Below are 23,370 nucleotides of genomic sequence, written 5' to 3'. Positions count from 1 at the left end.
CCGAGGATGGTTATAGGCCTATTTTAAATTCTTCAATATTCCAGTACGTCAAGTTTTCAGTTTGTCAAGTTCTTGATTAGGCACTTGCGGAGCACATGTTACCTGCTAGTCGAAAATAATTATCTACAATTATCCTTTTAAAACTATCTACCCGAAAAAAAACAAAAGTTGCAGGATAATATCTGAAGGAAAATTTATTGATTGGGTAATAAATTGATTCAATTGTAATTGATTGAGAATTATTTAGTAATTATTAGGCTAGGCGCACACCAGTCAGTCAAGACAAGACAAGACACGTTTAGTCACAATACTTCACGTAGTTGCTTATGACGCAACTTACACTGATTAGTCATTGCAATTAGACATGTCTTGTGACTAAACAATCTACTTCACAAGCAACTATGTGAAGTATTGTGACTAAACGTGTCTGATCATGTCTTGTCTTGTCATGACTAACTGGTGTGCGTCCAGCCTTAAACTCAAGAATAACTGTCTATATTATAAGAAAACTCAGCAGATAATGATTTTGTTGGAAGAATCAATAAAATAATATTAACGACGATGCATACCATATCTAATCAACAGATGTACTTTGTCATGAGGGCTTTGTTACAATTGTAAGAGAAAAGAACAAATATTTTCCACAGCCAATTATTTGAACTTATCATACACTTATTAAACTTGGACTTTCACACCTCAACGCTATCACGGAATAATAATTGAACTCTGTCCACATTCGGTTCACTCAGAACTATTTATCAGTATTTTATCATTTTTCAATACTTTCCAAAGTCTCATAGAACTTCCTGACAACATTTTCATTTGTAATATTTATATTTATATCCTAATCTGGAAGTAATTATTTATTACGATGACTAATGTTCTGAATCTTGATAAAGTGGACCTGAACGTGAATAAATAATTTCAGTCAGTGATCATAAAATAATAAAAAATTGATTTCAACATAAAACGAACGCCTACAGTGAGGCCCACGTTATGATGGCAGTGGAGAAAGATAGAAGAGCAGCGTTGCCGATTCTCTGCCTTGCCACTGTCTTGTATAGAATATAACTGATACTGGTAGGCCTATATCCGATGTAATATTAACTGTTCATTCTTGTTAAACATGATTAATTGTGGGCCTGTTTCCTAGCTCGGGATTTAGCTAAGTTCTAGCATAGAGAAACAATAGCGTTATGTTTATGCTATTGTTTCTCTATGGTTCTAGTCTTTAAACAGCTGGGATCAGACAATTGGCTTTTCGAAACTGGGCGTAGTTGCAGTTTTTATGATAATCTATTTTCTCATTTCTATAATTTTTAAAACTTTTTCCTTGACGAAATGAAACATTTCTAAATAATTCAAAATAGCTGAAACTTTACACTATTTTCTATTTATTTTATTTTGTTTTGAATTTTCTAGTTTTTCGAAATTCAATTTTAAAGTGGACAGCGACTACGTCCCGTTTCGGAAAGCCAATTTTGTGACTCCAGCTGTTTAAAGTCTAGAACTTAGCTAAATCCCGAGCTAGGAAGAAAATTCCCGTCAAGGAGATAATATATTTTTTAATGATTAAATAACAAATTTTCATAAACGAGAATGAATAGTTTGTTAATTAACTTTGTTGAAAATAGGTCTGGCAACGTTAGGCTGAGGTAGAAAAGGATAGCGCTATCTGCTTTGTCGAATGATAGACAAGGATAGCAACAACAATGTTAATCCTGTTATAACGTGAGCCTCTCTACATTCTTTTATTCTCTATTGATTGATACAAGATACAATAAGTACATCATCAAAATATAAGGGAGAGAAAAAATAAGGTAACCTTGTGCTATTCCTCTCCCAAATAAGGTTACACATAGTCCAAAATAATAATTATATGTTGTCTTGTAGTTGTTCACTTCACAAAATGTACAGTCCTTAATTATTTTTGCAACTTAGATTTTCATTACATATTGTAATATTTCATTTTATTGTTTTGAGCGTTCCTAATTTTCAAATTTTTTTAGTGATCAAGTTTGTTGACTTTGGGACTTCAACTGGACCATTTCAACTTGTAATATTTATGCTGATAAGTTTATAATATTATTTTACATGTTCTTATAATATTCATAGAGTTTGTCGTATATATAAAAACGAAACCTTAAACTTTTGCTGAAAATTATAAGATAAGACGCTTCAGTCTTTTTTATAGTTGGGATTAGTCAACTTTGTAGAAGCTATGTTGACAAACTAGTTTTCTGCAGCAATTAGCATGAGTTACAACTTCCTCTAATCGTTCAATTAGTCAACATGCATTTTATAGTAATGGGTAAACATGATTCATACGCCTCTTGAACTCTTGTAGAGCTGATATTAAGTTTAATAGGAATGAGTTACCATCGATAAGAAATTTATTCAATTATCGAATTGTTAGTCATGACTATCATAATATAGGAATGCGTACACTCATCATTCATGAGGCTCTTAAACATTGTAAATCAAAGCGAAAATCAGAATCTTCAGCTACAAAATGGAATGATATTCTTCTATGACAATTATTAAAAAAATCAGAATTATATTGTTACAGTGGAAATAAGAATATTCAACTACAACATGGAATAAAACTCTTCTGCTATAGTGAGGTCCACGTTATAATGGCAGTGTTTGTTTAGCTATGGTATTGCTATCCTTGTCTATCATTCTACAATGCTGATAGCGCTATCTCTTTCTCGCTTTGCTCTGTTGCCAGATCGTCTTTTAACAATGTCGAATTAATAATTTATTAACAAAATATTTCATCTTAAAAATTCATTATGAGATTATTGAAAAGTATAATTTATTGCTTAATAAAATATAATTGATTATTTTTAACGAGAATGAACCGTTAATATTACATCAATAAACCTGTATCAGCTACCGTCTATAGAAGGCATTAACAAGACAGAGGATTGGCAACGTTTTTCTCCTATCTTTCTTCACTGCCATTATAAAGTGGACCTCACTATATTACAGTTACAAAATTGTAATAAATCGTTGCTAGACCTAAATTTATTTGTCGAATGCATTTTTTATGCAATTCATATTTTAAATACGGTAGGAAAACGATCAATGAAGTTCTATCATTTTTTGAAGCTATAAAAATATAACAGTAGTGAAACTACGTTGATAGAAATTTAGGGTAAGTAAATCTATAGGGGTACAGTACTGATAAAATTTCTTTACTTTTTCTCGCTTTATTCTCAAGAGAGTGCACACTCTTATATTTAAAAGGAAACAGGAGAAGATCACTAAAGTGAAATCCACGTTATAATGGCAGTATTTGATCAACATTGGTGTTGCTATCCTTTTCCATCATTCGACAAAGCAGACAGCACTATCCTTTTCTAGCTATGCAACGTTGCCATATCGTCAACAATATAGACATAATAAATGAACAACAGAATATCCACTCTCAATCAAGAAAATGAATTATTCAATCATTAAAATTGAAATTGACTGTTCTTCTTCTTAGAAAGTACAAACAATATACAATATACATATACAAAACTCGAAGTTTCCTCACATGGGCAAAGCCTTTGTGCGAGTAAAATATAAAAATTAAAAATATATTTCTTTGTATAATTTTTAACAAAAATGAACAGTTAATACTTCATCAGATATACTGATATCACATAAATCCATCCTCTATAGAAGGCAGTAACAAGGCAGAGAATCGGTAACGCTGTTCTATCCTTCTCCACTGTCATTATAACGTGGACCTCACTTTACTGATTCTATTTAGTTGAACTTCCAATCACCCCGTTTGAAATAAATGAATAATTCAAATATTGAATTTATTCAAACTATGTTTCAACTGATACAAATTTTTTGACAGAGTTTCAACAGTGAAACACATTAATTAGGCCTATTGCTGAATTCAATTAACATTCAAGATTTGATGAAAATTAAATGTCAGTTTGAAAAAATTGAATCAAAATGGAAATTTTATATCAATTGGAAACCTGATCAAGTAGGAGTCGCATAATTAATTTTTCAATTAAAAATACAGTAGGAAAAGTTTTTTCTAGACTAGATGTTATGCAACTACATGTCAATATAGCACAATACACAGGTATCTTATTTCCTTTTGCAGTTCCCAGTCATCGAGTTGCATGGGAAAACATGCCATGGTTCTAGACTTTCTTTCTAGACAGGAGAAAACCTGATCATAAGTATGCTTGTTCTATCCTGGAGAGGTTGCTATTACATGGGATATAAATAAAAGATTCAAGCCTACTTTGATATACCTTGGTAATTATATTCAAGGAGGAATAATAGCTGAATTATTCAATATATTCAAGGAATTATATTTCAGGAAGAAAAATTGCTGAATTATTTAATAATAATTATTCAAGGAATTGAAATTACATGGGATATAAATACAATATTCAAGCCTACCTTGATATACCTTGGAAATTATATTCAAGGAAGAATTATCGCTGAATTATTCAATAATTATTTGAGGAATTATATTCAAGGAAGAATAATGGCTGAATTATTTAATAATAATTATTCAAGGAATCATATTCATGGAACAATAATAGCTGAATTATTTGATAATTATTTAAGGAATTATATTCAAGGAAGAAAAATAGTAGAATGATAAAATAATTATTTAAAATTGAGTGAAAAAATATAAGTCGCATTTTTAGAAGGATTCTCGAATAGTTGAAAGGATATTCAAGAATAGTTGAAAGTAAGAAGCAGTCTGTTCAAACTTGGGTGGATCACATATATTATTATAAATTTTAAAGGCCAAAAGAGGTAACAAGTTGAAATTTCAATAAAAATTTGTTAAATTTGTAACTCCCTAACCATTGAAATGTATATTCTGAAGAGCTCTTTTCAGAAAAGATGAATCAAGAAAAGGAATTTTAAAATACTAAGGAAAATTCCGCACAGATTTTACAATGGTAGAATCCACCAAGGTGGAAGGTGGAAGAGTTAACTGTTTCAATAAAATTTATAGAAATAATCTCATACCATACAATCAAATTATTAGAATATTTTTTCGAGTGGCTATCATACTCTGAGTTAATAACTACTTTCTAATCATTTCTAAATAATGTAAGAATGCATTGAAACATTTTTGTTAAGTAGAATTTGGTAGATTTTCAATTATGAACATTTAAAATCTCAAATAAAATCAAGTGCACAAAGTTGAACAAAGTTGAATTTCAATTCAAATTTTTTTTAAAGAAAATGAAGGTAGGCTAGGCTAGTTGATTATCTAATTTTTATAAGTTGAATCATCAATAAACCTGTTAAGATTTTCATACATCCAATAAGAAAATATGATAAGTTGAACAAGTTAAATTTCATTTTATGCTACTTGAGGAAATTAACTAGTCAATGTTCCTAGTTTTTCAATAACAGATTCTGTACCCTAATCATTGAACCCTATTTCTATTATTCAATTTGTTTAATAATAATTACTTGTATCGTACAAAATAATAAAATATATTTTTCAATATGTGCAGTAAGATTAAATTACTTGAATCATTAAAAGCATGGTCCTGCACGTTAAGTAGAAAAGATTTTGAATCCTTGGAAAGAAATTAAAGTAGAATAAATTCATTACTATTTTAATTTTCAGGTAAGAACTTTCAAATCATTGAACACTATTTCTATTATTCAATTTGTTTAATAATTATTACTTGAATCGTCCAGAACAAAAAATAATATATTGTTCAATATGTGCAGTAAATTACCACTTGAATAATTAAAAGCATGGCCCAACACGTTAAGTAGAGAAGATTTTGAATCCTTGGAAAGAAATTAAAGTAGAATAAATTCATTACTATTTCAATTTTCAGGTAAGAACTTTCAAATGATCCACCAAATACAGAATATCTTACACTTCAAGTTGAGGCTATTTTATAATATTGAAATTGAGAAGAAACATAACTTCAAGACAACTACTGTAGCAAGATCCTACCGGTTCATGGTAAAGATTCAACACGTTTTCTACAGAATAATGTACCTTCTATTATAAGTAATAAACTTTTTCAAATTTATAAGAGACAACAAATTAATTCAGGGTACCAATCAGTGAATTAAAGATGAATATAATGTCAAGAAATCAATAAAATCCCAAGTTGGGTAGCCTACTCACCAAGTGCCTTCATGTATTCGTCAAACTTATCGCTGGTAGACAGCTTGAATTTCTTGCCTTGGAATTGATCAACCATTTCGAATATTCACACGTAAAACAGTTAATTTGACTAGAATATACTGAGAGATTAGCTAAAAGCAAATCGATAACGTGCTTGATGTACAGTCGAGAGACTTCTGAAACGAATTGTTGGGTCCGTTACAAAATAAGAACCAAGTTCTTTTGTTATCTTTTCCCACCAAATTTACTATCTACACTTTATCTGTATTCAAATAGAGTTTGTATGGAATGTATGTTCGAGATAAACGGTTTATGTAACAATTAAATTGTTAATTAAACGTACAAAGATTGTAGATTTGTAGACTAGAAAAGTTAGGTTAGGAACGAACTGAACACCAAGCCGGCTTATCGATGAATAAAGCCGGTGAGCTATATGGGAAGGGAGGGAGCCTCTTGCCTGTTGTAGGCTGGTGGAGAAATTAATGGAGGGGCTGTTATCTTATCTATAAGCTCAAACTGAAAAACAAGCCAGAATTGACCAGATTCTTTCCTAAACTGGACGAAAATTGCTTCCGTGTTGCTTCAAAGTATTTCTAGATTTTGTTTTCCAGATGGAATTTTTGTGAAACTGTATTTTGCACTTCTGCCAACACATCCACTGCACTTCCGGTTCCGATTATTGATAAGCCGGGAAACTTGGATTATTTGAATTTTGTAATTGATAGATTTTTAAGTTGATTGAAACACCTATGAATTTTTTAATCACAACTTTTTATATTATAGGTTGAGTAAATCCAGTTTTTTATTGTTCCAATACGGATTTGAATGCTACATGTAGGCTACTCTTATTTTCCTAAATCAATATTAGTGAATAATAATTCAAATTTATTTTTAAAGTTCATGATTTAGTGATTTGAATTGTGATTTAGAAGTTAGATCTATTATTATTCAATCAATGTTTATTATAAAATAATAATAACCATATAGTAATAATATTATATGATAGTTTAATGAATGGATAAGAAAGTACTTGATACATTAATTGATCAATAAGGTCAATTAAAATAATAACTTAATTACAGAATGCATAGCAGAGCTTCAAGCAATTCTGAGAATAAGAGCTAATTAAGTAGCTCTATTATTAAAATGCTGATTATAAAAAAGATGATTATAGTAATATAATATGGATTAATAAATGAATAAGTACTACATGGACTGATTAATTAATTACGTCAATTATCATAATTGTAGTGGATTACCATTACGGTATCTAGATTCTCAGCAATTCCCAGAAGAATAAAGCATTAACCAGGCAGGCAGAACAGTCAAAGAGGTATCAACTTCCATTAATTCAAGAAAACTGAGAGTAAACAAATAAAAAACTATGGATTTTACCTAGAAATAGTCTACTGTATTTAAGAATTGTTCAAGCACGATGAAGTTTGTAAAAAACAATTCAAGTTAATTTATTAACATGAATATCCTATGAAATGAGATTTTATAACCAGTCATTGAAAATATTCCAGGCTTTTGTTTTTGCTTTTATTTTTATTAGATATCAAAATAATCAACCCTAGCTTTGATAAAAATTCAACTATTATTGAGTAAATACAGTTGAAAAAATAAAAGACCTACTCAAGCAACAAACCTTGTAAAGCAGAATTCGGGTACCTATTGGCATGTGGTGAGATGTGCTTACAGAAGTGCATAAATGAGATAACATACATTTATCAATAAATATATAAAAATACATAGATATTCAATATTTTGTTTGGATTTTTAAATTGAAAATAATTGAGCAGAGTAAAAAACATCTACGAATTCATGAATAGAATAACCAATAATTATTCTTAATTAATCAATATTTTTAAAGTTTGTAATTTTATCACGAAATCATTAGACTTTGATAAAATGAAACCTCTCCTATCTGCATAAATTTTAACTCTCAGATTTTCGATTAAAAACTAGTTTTAAACATTTTTAATAGTTAAAAACTATTTTTTATCGAGAGGTTAGATACCTAAGTAAAACATTTTAGGGAGAGTAGAAGCTTAGGTGAGAATTGATTTTAAACACGAATTTATAAACACTGATTGCAAATGCAATATATTAATAAACACAATAACCTACACAAACGATTTTCACTGCTATAACCCAAAAATTTTGAACTGAAAATCTAGAAATTTTGACAAAACACTGAACAACACAAGCACTTAAAAACAAGACTTCTTCAATACTAACAACCTACACGATTGCAAACAGAATAATCTGGTTTTGAACAGGTGTCATTTAAGAAGATGTTCCTTGTTTCTATGCCAGCTGTTTACATGACAGAGCTCCAATTAAGATTGTGCGCATGACTAAAACTCTTTCAACTCCAATTTTAACTGAATGATTTTTTTCCAATCCATTGATCCGATTTCAAGTACAATAGAAACAATGAGTTGATTCAAAGAAAAATCTGGACAAAAAAATTTATTTGTAGAGCAAACAGTAATTATTATTTCATTATTACCTACTCTCTGAGAGCAAATTGACACAGTGAAACAGGGAAAAAGTAGAATGAAAGAGAAAAGAGGAGAGAAGAATTAGCCGAAAGAGAAATAGTTTGCCTACTGGATAAGGGCGAAACCATATCAGGCGATTTTTCAGGCGCCAACCCAATCAGAGAGCTTCCTGCACTGTCGACTCTGAAAACGCCCGAAAAAACTCTCAATATGGTCTCACCCTAAGGAATGAACAATATTGCTGATGATGTTGATGAAGATTATAGTTGGAAAATATATAATTTGGAATAGGTAGTTGGAAAAAGAGAGATAATGATGATTTACACAATTCACTATTTATTTATTCTCAAAATAAGTACATCATCAAAATGACAGGGAGAGGAAAAATAAGGTAACCTTGTGCTATTCCTCTCTTAAATTTAGATAATAATTCCACACAGTCTGAAATAGGTTAGCAAACAGATACATTCTTTCTAGTTTGTTTCTATCATGAATATTTCTTGAATTATTAGTGTTCCTCAATTTGAAATCTATTCGGAGATAAAGGGAAATATAGAGTACGAGAAATTTCTGTGTAGTCAATTGAGAATCGACAAAAAGGAAGAAGAAGAATTCTTGAATGAATCATTCCAACTGCCCAAAAAAAAACTATAGACTTTGTTCAATAAATAGTTCATAAAATCAGTCCTAAAACTTGGATGAATCTTTTCTGTATAAGGTCGGTACTGTGACTAATATGTTTCATCAAATTTACAAGAAGACATTAGGAAGAAGAATTCTTGAATGAATCATTCCAACTGCCCAAAACAAAAACTATAGACTTTGTTCAATAAATAGTTCATAAAATCAGTCCTAAAACTTGGATGAATCTTTTCTGTATAAGGTCGGTACTGTGACTAATATTTTTCATCAAATTTACAAGACATTGGGACGAAGAAGAATTCTTGAATGAATCATTCCAATTGCCCAGAACAAAAACTATAGACTTTGTTCAATAAATCGTTCATAGAATCAGCCCTAAAACTTTAATGAATCTTGTATATAGTCGGTACCGTACTGTGACTATTTATTTCTTTAAATTTACAATAATTGATATTGTTTATTGAAAATTAATCATCAAACTCTGTTCATTAGTTGAAAAATCATGATTAATTCCTGTTTGAACCAAACACCATCGAAAATTCAGTTAGTCTTTGGAAAACAACTTGAGGCATTGATAAATTCCGAACTTCGTCCCAAAGTCAACTCCCAGGCCAGATAAGAAACATTCCTGTTGTAGAATACACTTTGAACTTCTGATAAACCTGACAAACAATCCAAAAGATGAAGCAGAGCCTACAGCAGCGACCCTTTCAAAACGATGAACTTGTGCCTCCTACTTTTCAGTTTTCACTCCAAAAAACTAATAGAATTGCATCAATTTTCTCATAACCAAGATAAATTTTATCACTAGAAACGCATTCACAATAGTTTAATTGTGAATTTTTTTTGAGGAAAAATTCTCGTAAAGATAAATTTTATCTCGCTGAAGCCGCATCCGTGATTTGCTACACATAATCGTAAAATTCTCAAGAAAAAAATGAAAGGTTAATGCCTCCATATTAAGATATCGTTAATGATTTCGTTGAGAATTAAATTAGGATAGATAATTGGATGAATCAGCAGTTAATTGCTATTATATTATGTAATCACTTGTATTCGATAAAGTAACGTACGCTCGGTTCTCCCGTAGAAAGGATGACCGATGATTAAGCCAGCTTCATTGTCAGTTTATGAGAGAGCTTCAAAACCATAACCCGGTGGTTTGCAACCCACCTTTTAATTTGAATGAGTCAGTAATTTACAGTGGTGACTGTAATAATCATTAACGTATACCAAAGTCCATCTTGTTGGTTAGGTTGCACAAAAGCCTGTTTAATTTTAACTATGATTGAACACCAGGAGATCCAATCAGAGCAGCCATTTTTCCAAAAATCTTTCACTCATTTTTATTTATTTATTCTTGAGGCTTTTATTAGAAGATGAAGAGATCCTTTTGGATGTTCTGCCTTGCCGTATTACCAAATGTCATTTCCTATTAACACTCAAGTTAATAGGTTATGTATTGGTTCTTCATGTTTTCTTATAACAAAAATTTGCACTTTCACTTCCTTCACTTATTGGTTGGCGTGGCATTAAATCGTGATTATAAATCTAACAGACTTTGGTGCAATTGGGTCTGAATGTTAATTATCTGAAAACATTGGATCGTAGAAGCATTTTCAAATTTCCGTATATTGAATTTTGTAATAGTAGACTGAATTATAATTTCACAGAATAAGAATATTCGATTTTACATTACTTTTGTTTTTATAATCAATTTCCGCTTATATTCGATCAACTTTCGTACGAAAACGCATATATCAGTGTAACAGACCAAACCCAACATCTCCAAGTTCCAAGTTCATCCCACTCAACGAAATACTCATTGCAAATCCTGACCACTTGCCAATAATATTCAACTGAACTATAAATTGAAGGACAATGTAATTGAAAATAGATTCGCCAGCAATGAAATGAGTCAACTTCATAAATGATCGTCAATCACAATCTTATTGGCAATCTCAATTGATATCTGGTGCACAGTGTTTATAAAGTAAGCAAATGACGAATCTCGCCACATTTAATAAATAATTGACCGAACGAAGTGAGGTCTAAGATTCAAGTTGACGTTTTGGCATTATTTCTCTTAATATTTATATGTTTATATTTTGCGCATTTTCGGCGAAACGCAGTAATAGATTTCCATGAGATTTGACATGTATGTTCCTTTTTAAATTGCGCGTCGACGTATATACAAGGTTTTTGGAAATTTTGCACCTCAAGGATAATATAAAAGGAAAAAGGAGCCTCCTTCATACACCAATATTAGAGTAAAAATCAGACTATAGAATTATTCATCATAAATCAGCTGACAAGTGATTACACAGATGTGTGGAGAAGCCAGTCTATTGCTGTATTTCCATAAGGTCTATAGTTTCAATCAGGTACTTGTGGTGAGGTCTACTGTTCACAGAACTACTAGTATTTGATTGAAAATATACAAAATGATGGGTGGGCTCGGAACCTACTCAAAACTGTGATCTGTAGGTCTAATTATCTCTCGTTATCATCATCATGATTTCCACTACGCACGCACAAGCCATGAGATATGAGGGTATCACTCTCAGCATAAAAGTTAATAAATCATTGGAAATTAACAGGGAATATTCGATTGAAAATTGGTGAAAATATGGGTGGGTTCGGAACCTACCCTAAGCTGTAAAGCTGTAGATCTATATTATCTCTTGTATAATCATGCTTTCCAATACGCACGCACAAGCCAGGAGATATGAGGGCATCATCCTCAGCAAAGAAGTTCAGATAAATTATAAGACATCAGGAATAAAGATATAGGAATATATAAAGATATAAGGAGCTAAGACCATATGATAAGTTATAGATTGTTAGGGTGGTTATCCATCTATAATTTTATATTATATTTAAGGAATAATTGACTTATACACTTACAGGATAGGAAATTCACGAATGTCGCATCATCACGTATGAGCAACTGCACTGATTTATAACTTGAAATTTTGCATATTGATTCTTAATTCACTGAGAATGGTTATATGCCTATTTTAAATTCTTCAAGACTTCATTTTGAGTTTCAAGTTTGATATGTTTTTAATTGAACCCTTGAGGAGCACGGGTTACCCGCTAGTTAAAAATAAATAGAAAATCAATTGTAGGTCAATATTTTCGAGTATATAGGAAGGATACATTTTACATAAAAATCTCAACAACACGTCAGATACTCTATTGATAGAGAATTTCGAATAACTGATAAAATAACATGACTTTTACAATTCCGAAAAAAACATTTGCTTGTGAATGTAAATTGAGATATTCATTTATGCATTTGCATAGATAGCAGTATGGTAGTTGATTATCTTTCAGGATGGAAATTTTGCAATCGCAATAAACATTCCAAAGTTTACTATCGCCAAATTACCCAATTTATGATTATATTGCATATATGCAGTTATCATTGCTCAAAATCCTATTTTGAATTTCTGATGATAATAATAAATAGAACATAGCAACAACTTTTTGACAATGGAAAATTAAAATATAGATATCATAATATCTCGTCATAAATTCATGTACTTTTGATCTCAGTAAACAATGATTTTTAATAATTTTTACTTATCCTTCATCTATCAGTCATATATTATTTGTGCAATAGTTTCATGCATTTCAAAGTTTACTCTATTTTATTTCCTATTTTAATGTTGGAATTGATAACATATTTTTTGTCTATTATTATAATCCTCGACATATGTTTGCTATGTTTCATTTTTAATCAATTTGTTATGTAATTTACTCAAATTATGATTCTTCTCATGAGATGAGTAGAGAGCTAAATCACATTGAAATTTTACATTGCTCGATTTCTGAAGCTTATTACTTTAATTATAATGCTCAAAATGGTGTAGTTATCATGTCAATCTTTGAAAACTTAAAATAATTAAATTTAGTGGGAATCACACTTAAATGAATCCATGAAATCAATTGCCCTAATAAGCACTTTTGAATAGAATTCTAAATGATTTTTCATTCGATGTTGCTAATATAAGCTTTTCACTTGGACGTGGGTAGTCTAATATGAGATGAGATGATGAATTAACAACCAAGAGATAAACTTGAATTTTAAAAACACTTGTGAAAATGCAATTTATTACATTGGTAGTAACGATCAGACTCTGATGATAACCAACAACAGGTCGAAACGATCGTAACTGCCAATGTAAGTGCATTTCACTCCATAAGTTTTTTTTAAAATCCAAGTTTAATTTCAATAGTGAAAATGTATGGATATGCAACAGAGTAACCAAGAGATGGTGGGATTCTAAACCACTACTCTCAAAGGCACGGTTTATTAAAGACCAATCAATATTCAACTGATCTATCAATTTTTAACTTCAGATTAACTAAATTTTAGTACTCAACTATTAATGGTCATTAACTCGATACTGCCAAATGAGCTTGGATCAAACATAAAGCTATTTCTCTCAACTGGATATTTTGAGCAGAATTGAATTTTTTTGCGAGCTCTATAGAAAGTCATGTAGCCTATGCCCACGAGTCTCGAAGATGGAGGAATACATTCACATAAATAAGGATAAGCTACATAAGGGTTAATGCCAATAAGAGAAGTGTTTAGGATTAATTGTTGAGTTGTAAAAGGAAGAGAGAAAACTTATTCAGAGAAACTAGAGATAAATACTGGAGAGAGATAAGGAGAAAATAGAGAGGGAAGAAAAGAGAGCAGGCAGAAAAAAACCAAGAAAGAATAGTAAAAGAAAGAGAGAAAATGTATTGAGAAACACTGGAGATAGATTATGGAAAGACATATGAGAAGAAAAATAAAGAAAGGAGAAACACAGTGAGGAAAAAATGAAGAAAGATAGGGTGCTAGATAGCAATATTCAAACAAGACTAAAGGAAATACAGTATTAAATAACAAACTCTTGACAACTAAAAACCGGTATTTTGACAGCTGTTATATTACCGCACATTATTTTGCAACATGGGGTGCATGTTAGATACATAGATAAAAGGAACAAAAAAAGATGAAGAAAGAGAACGTGAGTGAGAGAGAGTGAGTGAGAGTGAGAGTGAAAGAGAAACTGAGAGAGAAAGCGAACATGAATAAAGAGATTGGTCGTTGACCTTATAGTTTGCCATTGAAAGAGAGCATGGTCAAGGTCCAGGCATCTTAGCATAATATCTTCTCATATCTCGTTGCGTTGCTAAATAAAGTCAACTAAAAAACTTCAAATTCGCCTGACCTTGTCCAATTCTCTATCTTGTACTCAAATATCAAATCCAAGCTAAGTTTTGTTCAAACCCCGTATAATATCACCACCATTCTTCATTTTCACTTATTTTCAATTGGCATTTCATTTTATTTTGTAATAGTATTTTCCCATGTTGTCAAATTTTTATTGCTTTTATTATGTATTTCTAAGCTGTTGTAGTTTTTTTTTTCAATAAAACTTCTGATTTAAATATTTCACCTATCAACTCTTTATCAAAATACAAGTAAAACCTGCACAGATAAAAAAATGGCATGGTGATCAGAATCAGTTTACAAAGACAGTTTCTCTTCATTGGTTGTTGATCAACTGTTCTGATGACCATATTTGGAATACTTGAGAGTTTCTTGTCTCGGCCAATGAGAGTAGAGCTCAGCCTCTATTGGTCGACAGCTAATGGCCAATCGTAGAGCTTCATCTCACTATACATGTATTCTGCTGCTCAGTGTAAGCTTTCAGTTTAATGGAGAATGATAATGGTGTAACAACTGAAACAAGTTTCTCAAATAGCTTCAATGAATTTGTGGCTTCAACAATGTCAAATCGTTTTCATCGTTTTCGAAGAGCTTCACTATCACTATATACAAGTATTTTTGCTGCTCAGTGTTTAGTATTTCAGTTTACTAGAGAATGATAATGGTGTAACAACTGAAACAAGTTTCTCAAATAGCTTCAATAAATTTGTGGTTTCGACAGTATCAAGTAGTTTCCATTCAATTTGATAAACCCAGTGCCACTTTTGACTGTCAGATTTGGATGAATGGACACTAACTTTTTGTCAACTTTACTACATTATTTAATATAGTCAGGTCCACGTTATATTGGCAGTATTTTATTAATGACAGTGTTCCTTTACTTGTCTATCATTCGATAAAGCAGATAGTAAATTGAACAAAATCAAGTTGATAGTAATTTAAAGGGCTATAGTAGCAATGTAATTTCATCCCCTTTTCTGTACCCTTTTCTTGTTTTATTCTAAAGACAGTGTACACTCTTGTGTTGAAAATAAAACAAGAAGTGAAGTCCACGTTATAATGGCAGTATTTGATCAACTTTGGTTTTGCTATCCTTGTCTATCTTTCGACAAAGCCGGTGGTACTATCCTTTTCTAGGTCCACAACGGTGCCAATCATGTTTTTGACAGTGTAGAAATATGATTAATTAATGCAGAGAATCGGCATCGCTATTAATTCTTATATCTTTATTCACTGTCATTATAACGTGGACCTCACTATAGGGCCTGCGGTGTTTCGCCTTAACATTGGTGTTATTGCTTTTCCATTATAAGACAAAGCAGAGAGCGCTATTCTTTTCTAGCTCTACAACATTGCCAGATCGTTTTTCAACAATGCAGTAATACAATCAATTAGCAAAATATCTAACATCTATTATAAAAACGTATTATTTAATCATTGAATAATGTATCTTGACGAATAAGAAATAATATTGATTATTTTAAACAAAAATGAACAATAAATATTATTACATCAAATATATCGGTATGAGCGAAGGGTATCGGTCTTCTAAAGGTAGGCGTACACAGATCGTCACGGATCGGACGATCAGATTCGATGCACTGTTTTCAATTGATGCACTCTAATTGATGCACTCTAATTGTAAACAATGCATCAAATCTAATCGCCAGATCCGTCCGATGACGATCTGTGTGCGCCAACCTTTAGAAGGCAGTGGCAAGGCAGAGCATCGGCAACGCTGTTATCCTATCTTTCTCTACTGTCATTATAACGTGGAACTCACTATAGCATGCTGTAGCCAATAATATAGTGCAAAGATACTAAATAGTTGCAAACTAAATTCGTAATAAAATGTAATAACGCTAACAAAATTCAAAATCTATAATACCGTAATAAAGGAAAGAAATTGGCTTATACACGTACGGGATAGGAAATTCACGAATGACGCATCATCACGTCTGAACTACTCGACTGATCAACTTGGAATTTTGCATAAAGATTTTTAATTTACCGCAGATGGCTATAGGCATATTTTCAATTCTTCAAGATTTCAGTAGGTCTAGTTTTCAGTTTGTCAAGTTTTTTATTAGACCCTGGCGGTGCACGAGTTATCTGCTAGTATAAATATTATAATAATCAAAATTCGAGAGAGGGATCATAATTAGAATTTTCTAGACTAGAGTTGAGAGCTTATAATAGAACGGAGTTGTTGATTTATGACTTTTAGATTTTATGATTTATGATTTTGATTAGACTTGATTTATGATTTTTTAGACTTTCAAAATACCTACGCAACGCTTCGTATGATACCACACATAAGATCAGTCTATAGTGAGGTCCACGTTATAATGGCAGTGGACAAAGGAGAAAAACGTTGCCAATCCTCTGTCTTGTCAATCAATGCCTTCTATAGACTGTAGCTGATACAGGTTTATTGATGTAATATTAACGGTTCATTCTAGTTTAAAATAATCAATTATATTTTATTAAGCAAGAAATTATATTTTACAATCATTTTATAATTAAGATGAAGTATTTTGTTAATTAATTATCAATTCTACATTGTTAAAATACGATCTAGCAACAGAGCAAAGCGAGTTTGTTAATTAATTATCAATTCTACATTGTTAAAATACGATCTAGCAACAGAGCAAAGCGAGAAAGAGATTGCGCTATCCGCTTTGTTGAATGATAGACAAGGATAGCAATACCATTGCTAATCAAACACTACCATGCAGTGGAGGAAGATGGGAGAAACACGTTGCCAATCCTCTGTCTTGTCACTGCCTTCTATAGACGGTAGCTGATACAGGTTTATTGATGTAATATTAACGATTTATTCTAGTTTAAAATCATCAATTATATTTTATTACGCAAGATATGATATTTTCCAATAATTTCATAATTAAGATGAAGTATTTTGTTAATCAATTATTAATTGTACATTGTTAAAATACGATCTAGCAACAGAGCAAAGCGAGAAAGAGATAGCGCTATCCGCTTTGTTGAATGATAGACAAGGACAGCAATACTATTGCTAATCAAACACTGCCATTATAAAGTGGACCTCACTATATAGTATGTTTCATTACCAAAATGAATATTGATCGTGTGCAGTATTGTTTTGAATGGTTCTATGCTGCTAACCAATCATAATAGGTTCATTAACAAAAGGTCCACCAGCCCTCTATACCTCTATACACCTTTCATCAATTCAGACAATCTAACCAAAGTCGGAAATCATTATAGGCTTTATCTACATCTAGATTAATGCATACATCACGCTATACTGATATAATATCAACTTCAATCTGTCAGCATGGTTTAAATGGGAAGAGTTGGTTCAATCTATGACAAACACTGGCAGTTTTGAGTAAAAATCACTGTACCCCCATGCGTCTCTCCTCCTAATCCTCCTCCTCCTTCACCACCACCTCCTCCACCTCATCTTCCTCCTACTCCTCCTCCTCCTCATACTCCTCATCTTCCTCATACTCCTCATCTTCCTACTACTCCTCCTCCTCCTCCTCCTCCTCCTCATCCTCATCCTCCTCCTCCTCGTCCTCCTCCTCCTCCTCCTCATCCTCCTACTCCTCCTCCTCCTGCTATCACATATACGTTTCCCCTTCAAAATAGTTGGTCAAAGTCAGATAAATATCTACAGTACCTTGCCCTTGCATGGCAAATAAATTTTTCGTTCATCTCACATGAAAATAATCGTTCCGCCAACAAAAACAGCCTTGAAAATAATTCGAAGTTCAACTCAAATTGTTTTTAGCCACATTGTAATAAAGCCTTAGTCCGTGAATTAGTCTCATTTTAATAGATATATCCTAGTGTCTGTATGTGCATCAATTAACACATTAGATGATTGACATAAAGATAACTATTTCAAGTATTCTGCATCGCTTTCTGGAAATAGTATGAAGGTGATATTTTGTCTCAAGGATATAAATAAAGATGTTAAGACTACTTTAGAACTATTACTGGCATATCTTATTTCATTAATGATTCATGCATTACTAAGATACGGGCGGATACGAATGATGTGATATGGCCGAAATTTTCTCGATTAAATTAAAAAAATTTCAGAAGTTGATTGCATAAACGGCGATAGATAGAGATGTGTATGGAGGCGTAGTTTGGTTGAGGCCAGAGCCCAATTATTTGTCTCTACCGCCGTTGGAGAGAGAGAGGATGCGTAAAACTGAATAGTTCTAAGCTATACCATAGAGAAACAATAGCGTAAGTAGATATACCATGGTATAGGGCGTTTATGTCGCAACTTTTACTGTTATCTCAAGCCGATTACTGTTGATTTTTGTCAATTTTTACTGTTTTGTTGGGGAGAGAGTGTATGAAAGGCACAATATGAGAGACTACCAGTGTCACACAGCTTCACGGGTTACATGAACTATCAGCTTGAGATAACAGTAAAAGTTGTGACATAAACGCCCTATACCATGGGATATCTACTTATGCTATCGTTTCTCTATGATAGTACTAAGCTATACACACAACAATAATAAACTCTACTTATTTTTCCTTGAATGGAAGCACAGACTATTTCAACAGAGTATTTTCTCTGCTGAGGATGATGCCCACATGGGCTCAAGGCTTGTGCGTGAGTGATTAAGAGAAAGAGAGATGAGACTTTCAGGTTACAGATTTTTCAAAAACAATAATAGGTAGGAACAGCCAAGATAATATTAATGAAAGAGAACGATTGATTGTTTAGAACTCCTCAACTTTACAATTGATAGGCTCCTATAGTAAGGTCCACGTTATAATAGTAGTGTTTGATTAGCAATGGTATTGCTATCCTTGTCTATCATCCAACAAAGCAGATAGCGCTATCTCTTTCACGCTTTGCTCTGTTGCCAGATCGTCTTTCAACAATAATTGATTAACAAAATATTTGATCTCAATTATGAAAATTCATCATGAAATTATTGAAAAATATAATTTCTTGCTTCATAAAATATAATTGACTATTTTAAACTAGAATGAACAGTTAATATCACATCAATAAACCTGTAGCAGCTATCGTCGATACAAAGCATTGGCAAGACGGAGGATCGGCAACGTTGTTCTCCAATATTCCTTCACTGCTATTATAACGTGGACCTCACTATAGCATTTGTAGCGATACTGATAGACTAGGTTCAACTAAAATTTCAGGAGGAGCACTTGATAGAGTAAATTAATAAGTTCAACCGAATTAATAGACCAAAGATATCGAGTCTCTAAAATAGACTACATACAAAAAATAATTGTGTGGATTGAAACATGGTTACTCTATGAAAATAAATTCCTACTTCTTTATCTTTTAAGGCTTGGGATTATGTTGTGAAAATCCAATTGAATCATTCATTATTCATTAGTCTACAAGTTTCTTTCATGAAAAATCAATGAGAAAACTACAGGTTTCTAAAAATTATTCCTAACGCTTGAGATTCTGTTGTGAAAATCCAATTGAATCACTCATTATTCATTAGTCTACAAAGTTTCTTTCATGACAAATCAATGAGAAAACTACAGGTTTCAAAGTTAAAAGTTGCAAAAATATTTGATAAACTTGGAGAAACTCAACTGTGTATTTCCCATCTCAAGTATCACATGACTTCCTGTTTCCCCATAGGTGTTTCACATAAATAACAATTGAAATTGCATAATTGCAAAAAATCGATCAGAGTTGCATTCCTAGCAAGATCTGAAGATGAGTCTACGTTTCCCATTGTTTCAGTCTTGAATGGAGGCTGCCACATAAATTTTCCCAGATGTTTATAGATTCACAAATCACAGGTATTGTGATCAGAGAGTATGGAATGTAATATCTGATTCTGACTTTGGAGATAATACAAATAAATCATAGTCTTTTCCATTCCATTTTATTTCTATTTTTTAATTGTATACAGTGATTCTGATTCTGGAGATAATACAAATCATAGTCTTTTTCATTCCATTTTATTTCTATTTTTTAATTGTATACAGTGATCCAGATTATTTATTTATTTATTTATTCGTGGATATTATCACAAATCCTTATGAATATGATTGGGTAGGATCAACAGGCTCGGCCCAAAACTATTTCATTCCCAAATTTTGATAGTGTTACTTGATTATTTGATAGTAAAATACAAGCCTATACATAACTGACCACTTTAGACGAACTAGAGGTTTTAACTCACTAGTGTTATAAATCATACTTGAAACTTTCAAGTGTCTGAAAATTAATCTATTTGAAAATAAAATCAAAATTACTGTTAATTTAAATAGACGAGATTTTTATTTATTCGTGGATAATCACAAATCTTATAAATATGATTGGGTAGAAACAACAGGCTTGGCCCAAAACTATTTCATTCCCAAATTTTGATAATGTTACTGAATTATTTGATACAAGCCTAAACAAAACTGACCACTTTAGACGAACTAGAGGTTTCAACTCACTAGTGTTATAAATCATACTTTAAACTTTCAAGAGTCTGGAAATGAATCTATTTGAAAATAAAATCAAAATTACTGTTAATTCAAATAGACGATATTTTAGTTCAATTGAAAAAAACTGAGGTTTTACTTTACTCTACTTTACTTGAAATAAGCAATCATCCCTACAAATCATTATTGGAATTGATTATACTTCACACTTTTCTCTATTTATTTAAACAGGACATGCAGTCAAATATTAAGTGAATAATTAAAAACTTTTAACATAGAGAAACTTTTACATAAAAGTTAAAACATAGAGAGTCTTTTACCATAGAGACATTTACTTATGCCATTGTTTCTCTATGCTTTTACTTACTGACTGGAGTACTTTCGACCGTCTAGCGATCATTTTCAACTGTGAAAGTACTTCATTCAGTAAGTAAAAGGTTTTAATTATTTACTTAATATTAGACGGCATGTCTTGTTTAATTAAATACATGGAAAAAAGTGTGTTAAAACATGGCAGCTCAGAATGAATCAAGAAACCATCACCAATAATTATACTTCCCAATGAATTCCGAAAATCAATGGAGTTCACATGTCGTTCACGAAAATGAATTATTATAAAATTATTTCAAAGTATCATTAGCATCATTTTTATTCCTGTCAATATTTTTAGTTGGAATTTATTATCAATATAGGCCTAGTTTGAGAAATAAATATTTGTTGAAACACCATTATTTCAATAACAAACTCCACTTTCATTCAAATCTATAACAAGGAAGCTAACATTTGTATAATTATCTTCCTACATACTACATTACTAGATGTTTCAAATATTGCTCCAACTGATAAGGAATGAATTCTGAACTTGAAATAGTCCAATAAATTAATCAATATTTATTTTCTTCAGCCTTGTATCCAAAAACAAAGATAACCTACACAATCTCAATTTGTTTGGTTTATCCCTTTGTTTCATACACAATAAGGGAGTCTGTATTATTCAAACGAATACATTATATTGTGCATTGTCATGAATTCCATTATCTTATCAAACCAGAGCATTATATTTATTTTGTTCATTTGTACGTCATAGAGTTTTAGAATTACAATAATTGTAGAGAAAGTAATGGAGCAATCGGAAAGAAAGAAAGCAATCTTTGAATGCTAAAGAAAGCATTCTTTTTTGAAACTAGATTTACTTTAAACCGTTAGCATTCCTAACAAATAACATAACTTCTTCCCATTGGACCAAAGTCGACAATTCAAAGTAAATCTCATAAACTGTATAGAGAATTGATGTTTTGAACAACAGAAAATGTGGAAAACATTATAAACTTCCTGCGAGAAAGAATGAATGATCAACACAGGTTCTGGTTTTTTTTATTCAAGGGGCAGGATAGGCCACCAGAGTTACACAAAAAGTTTGGAAGCTAGTTCAAACGTCAAACACAATCATGAACAAAAATAAGAAACTAACATCAATTTCAAAGAAATATTCAGTTTCTTGATTGTCTCAAATTTCCAGTTTAAATCTGTCAAAACATTTTAATAAAAGATACACTTATCCGTATTTTAAATGCAGCATGAATAGAATAGAATAGAAATGAACTTTATTCAACAAAAAATTCAAACAGTTCTCAATCTAACAAGAAAAAAATTGAAATAATTAACAGTAAAGAAATGAACAGTTCAGGCATTTTGGAATTTTGCCGTCAGCCGAAGTTGAGCCGAACTCGATAATAACACTTAACTCTTGAGGCAAAGAAAAACTGCATGATTCAGATATACGTTTTCTTCCTTGATTTCAACTCCAATTATTTAATCTATCAGATCAATTCATTGGAAGAATAATTTATTAAAGCTGTGTTTACACCAAAGTAATTAACAAAAATGTTAATAGCTTATTCCTTATGGATTCTATTAGATAAAACATAACTTATCATACACATGATGAACATATGTGTTTGTCAAGTTCCGTTCAATCTAATAGAATCTTTAAGGACGGAAAAATAAACATTTTGTTAATAACTTTGTTGTAAATGCAGCTTAAGATACCACGTTATTGAGTGATTTGTATTTGGAATGTTTCAATGTAGAATTTCCCAATAATCCTGTCTCAACCAAAATAAAATATCACGAAATCAAACTCTATCCAATATAATGAATTTCTTTCCAAGTCTACTATGACTGAAGCTGATAACTCATTATCAATATGAAGCCTCTATCTCAAACCAGAGTTCAAGTCAAATAAGTAGTAAGCCTATATTGCATTACAGTCCAACCCAGCAAAAACAAGTTCAATGTCAAGAGAAGTATTCAATATTCTAGAATTCAAGAACACAAATATTATGTTACCGGTTATTCAAGACACTGACGCAAATTCAGTATAATAATCTCTCAAGTTTGCAGTTCTT

The 23,370-nt window shown here is 31.4% G+C and overlaps 1 protein-coding gene across 4 annotated transcripts in view; it reads right to left on the bottom strand.

Annotated features, from left to right (window-relative positions):
- Nucleotides 1–23,370, bottom strand: part of LOC111051394 (fatty acid-binding protein, muscle) — a 43,004-nt gene that overhangs the window by 17,353 nt on the left and 2,281 nt on the right. The window contains exons 1-2 of one of the 4 annotated variants that reach the window (XM_022337905.2): nucleotides 8,267–8,477; nucleotides 6,137–6,652 (exon numbers count right to left, since the gene is read on the bottom strand). The exons of 1 other annotated variant lie outside the window; for it this stretch is intronic. In XM_022337905.2, coding sequence (XP_022193597.1) covers nucleotides 6,137–6,212 — 76 coding nt within the window. In that variant the 5' untranslated portion in view covers nucleotides 6,213–6,652; nucleotides 8,267–8,477. Of the gene's footprint in view, nucleotides 1–6,136; nucleotides 6,944–8,266; nucleotides 8,478–23,370 lie in introns of those variants that run through there. 2 more of the 4 variants (XM_039440107.1, XM_039440106.1) reach the window with 2 other exon arrangements.

Source organism: Nilaparvata lugens, chromosome 13 (assembly GCF_014356525.2).
Source record: "Nilaparvata lugens isolate BPH chromosome 13, ASM1435652v1, whole genome shotgun sequence".
Classification (NCBI taxonomy): Eukaryota; Metazoa; Arthropoda; class Insecta; order Hemiptera; family Delphacidae; genus Nilaparvata; species Nilaparvata lugens.
Note: the sequence above shows the minus strand (reverse complement) of the source record. Positions and strands in the feature narration are given on the sequence as shown.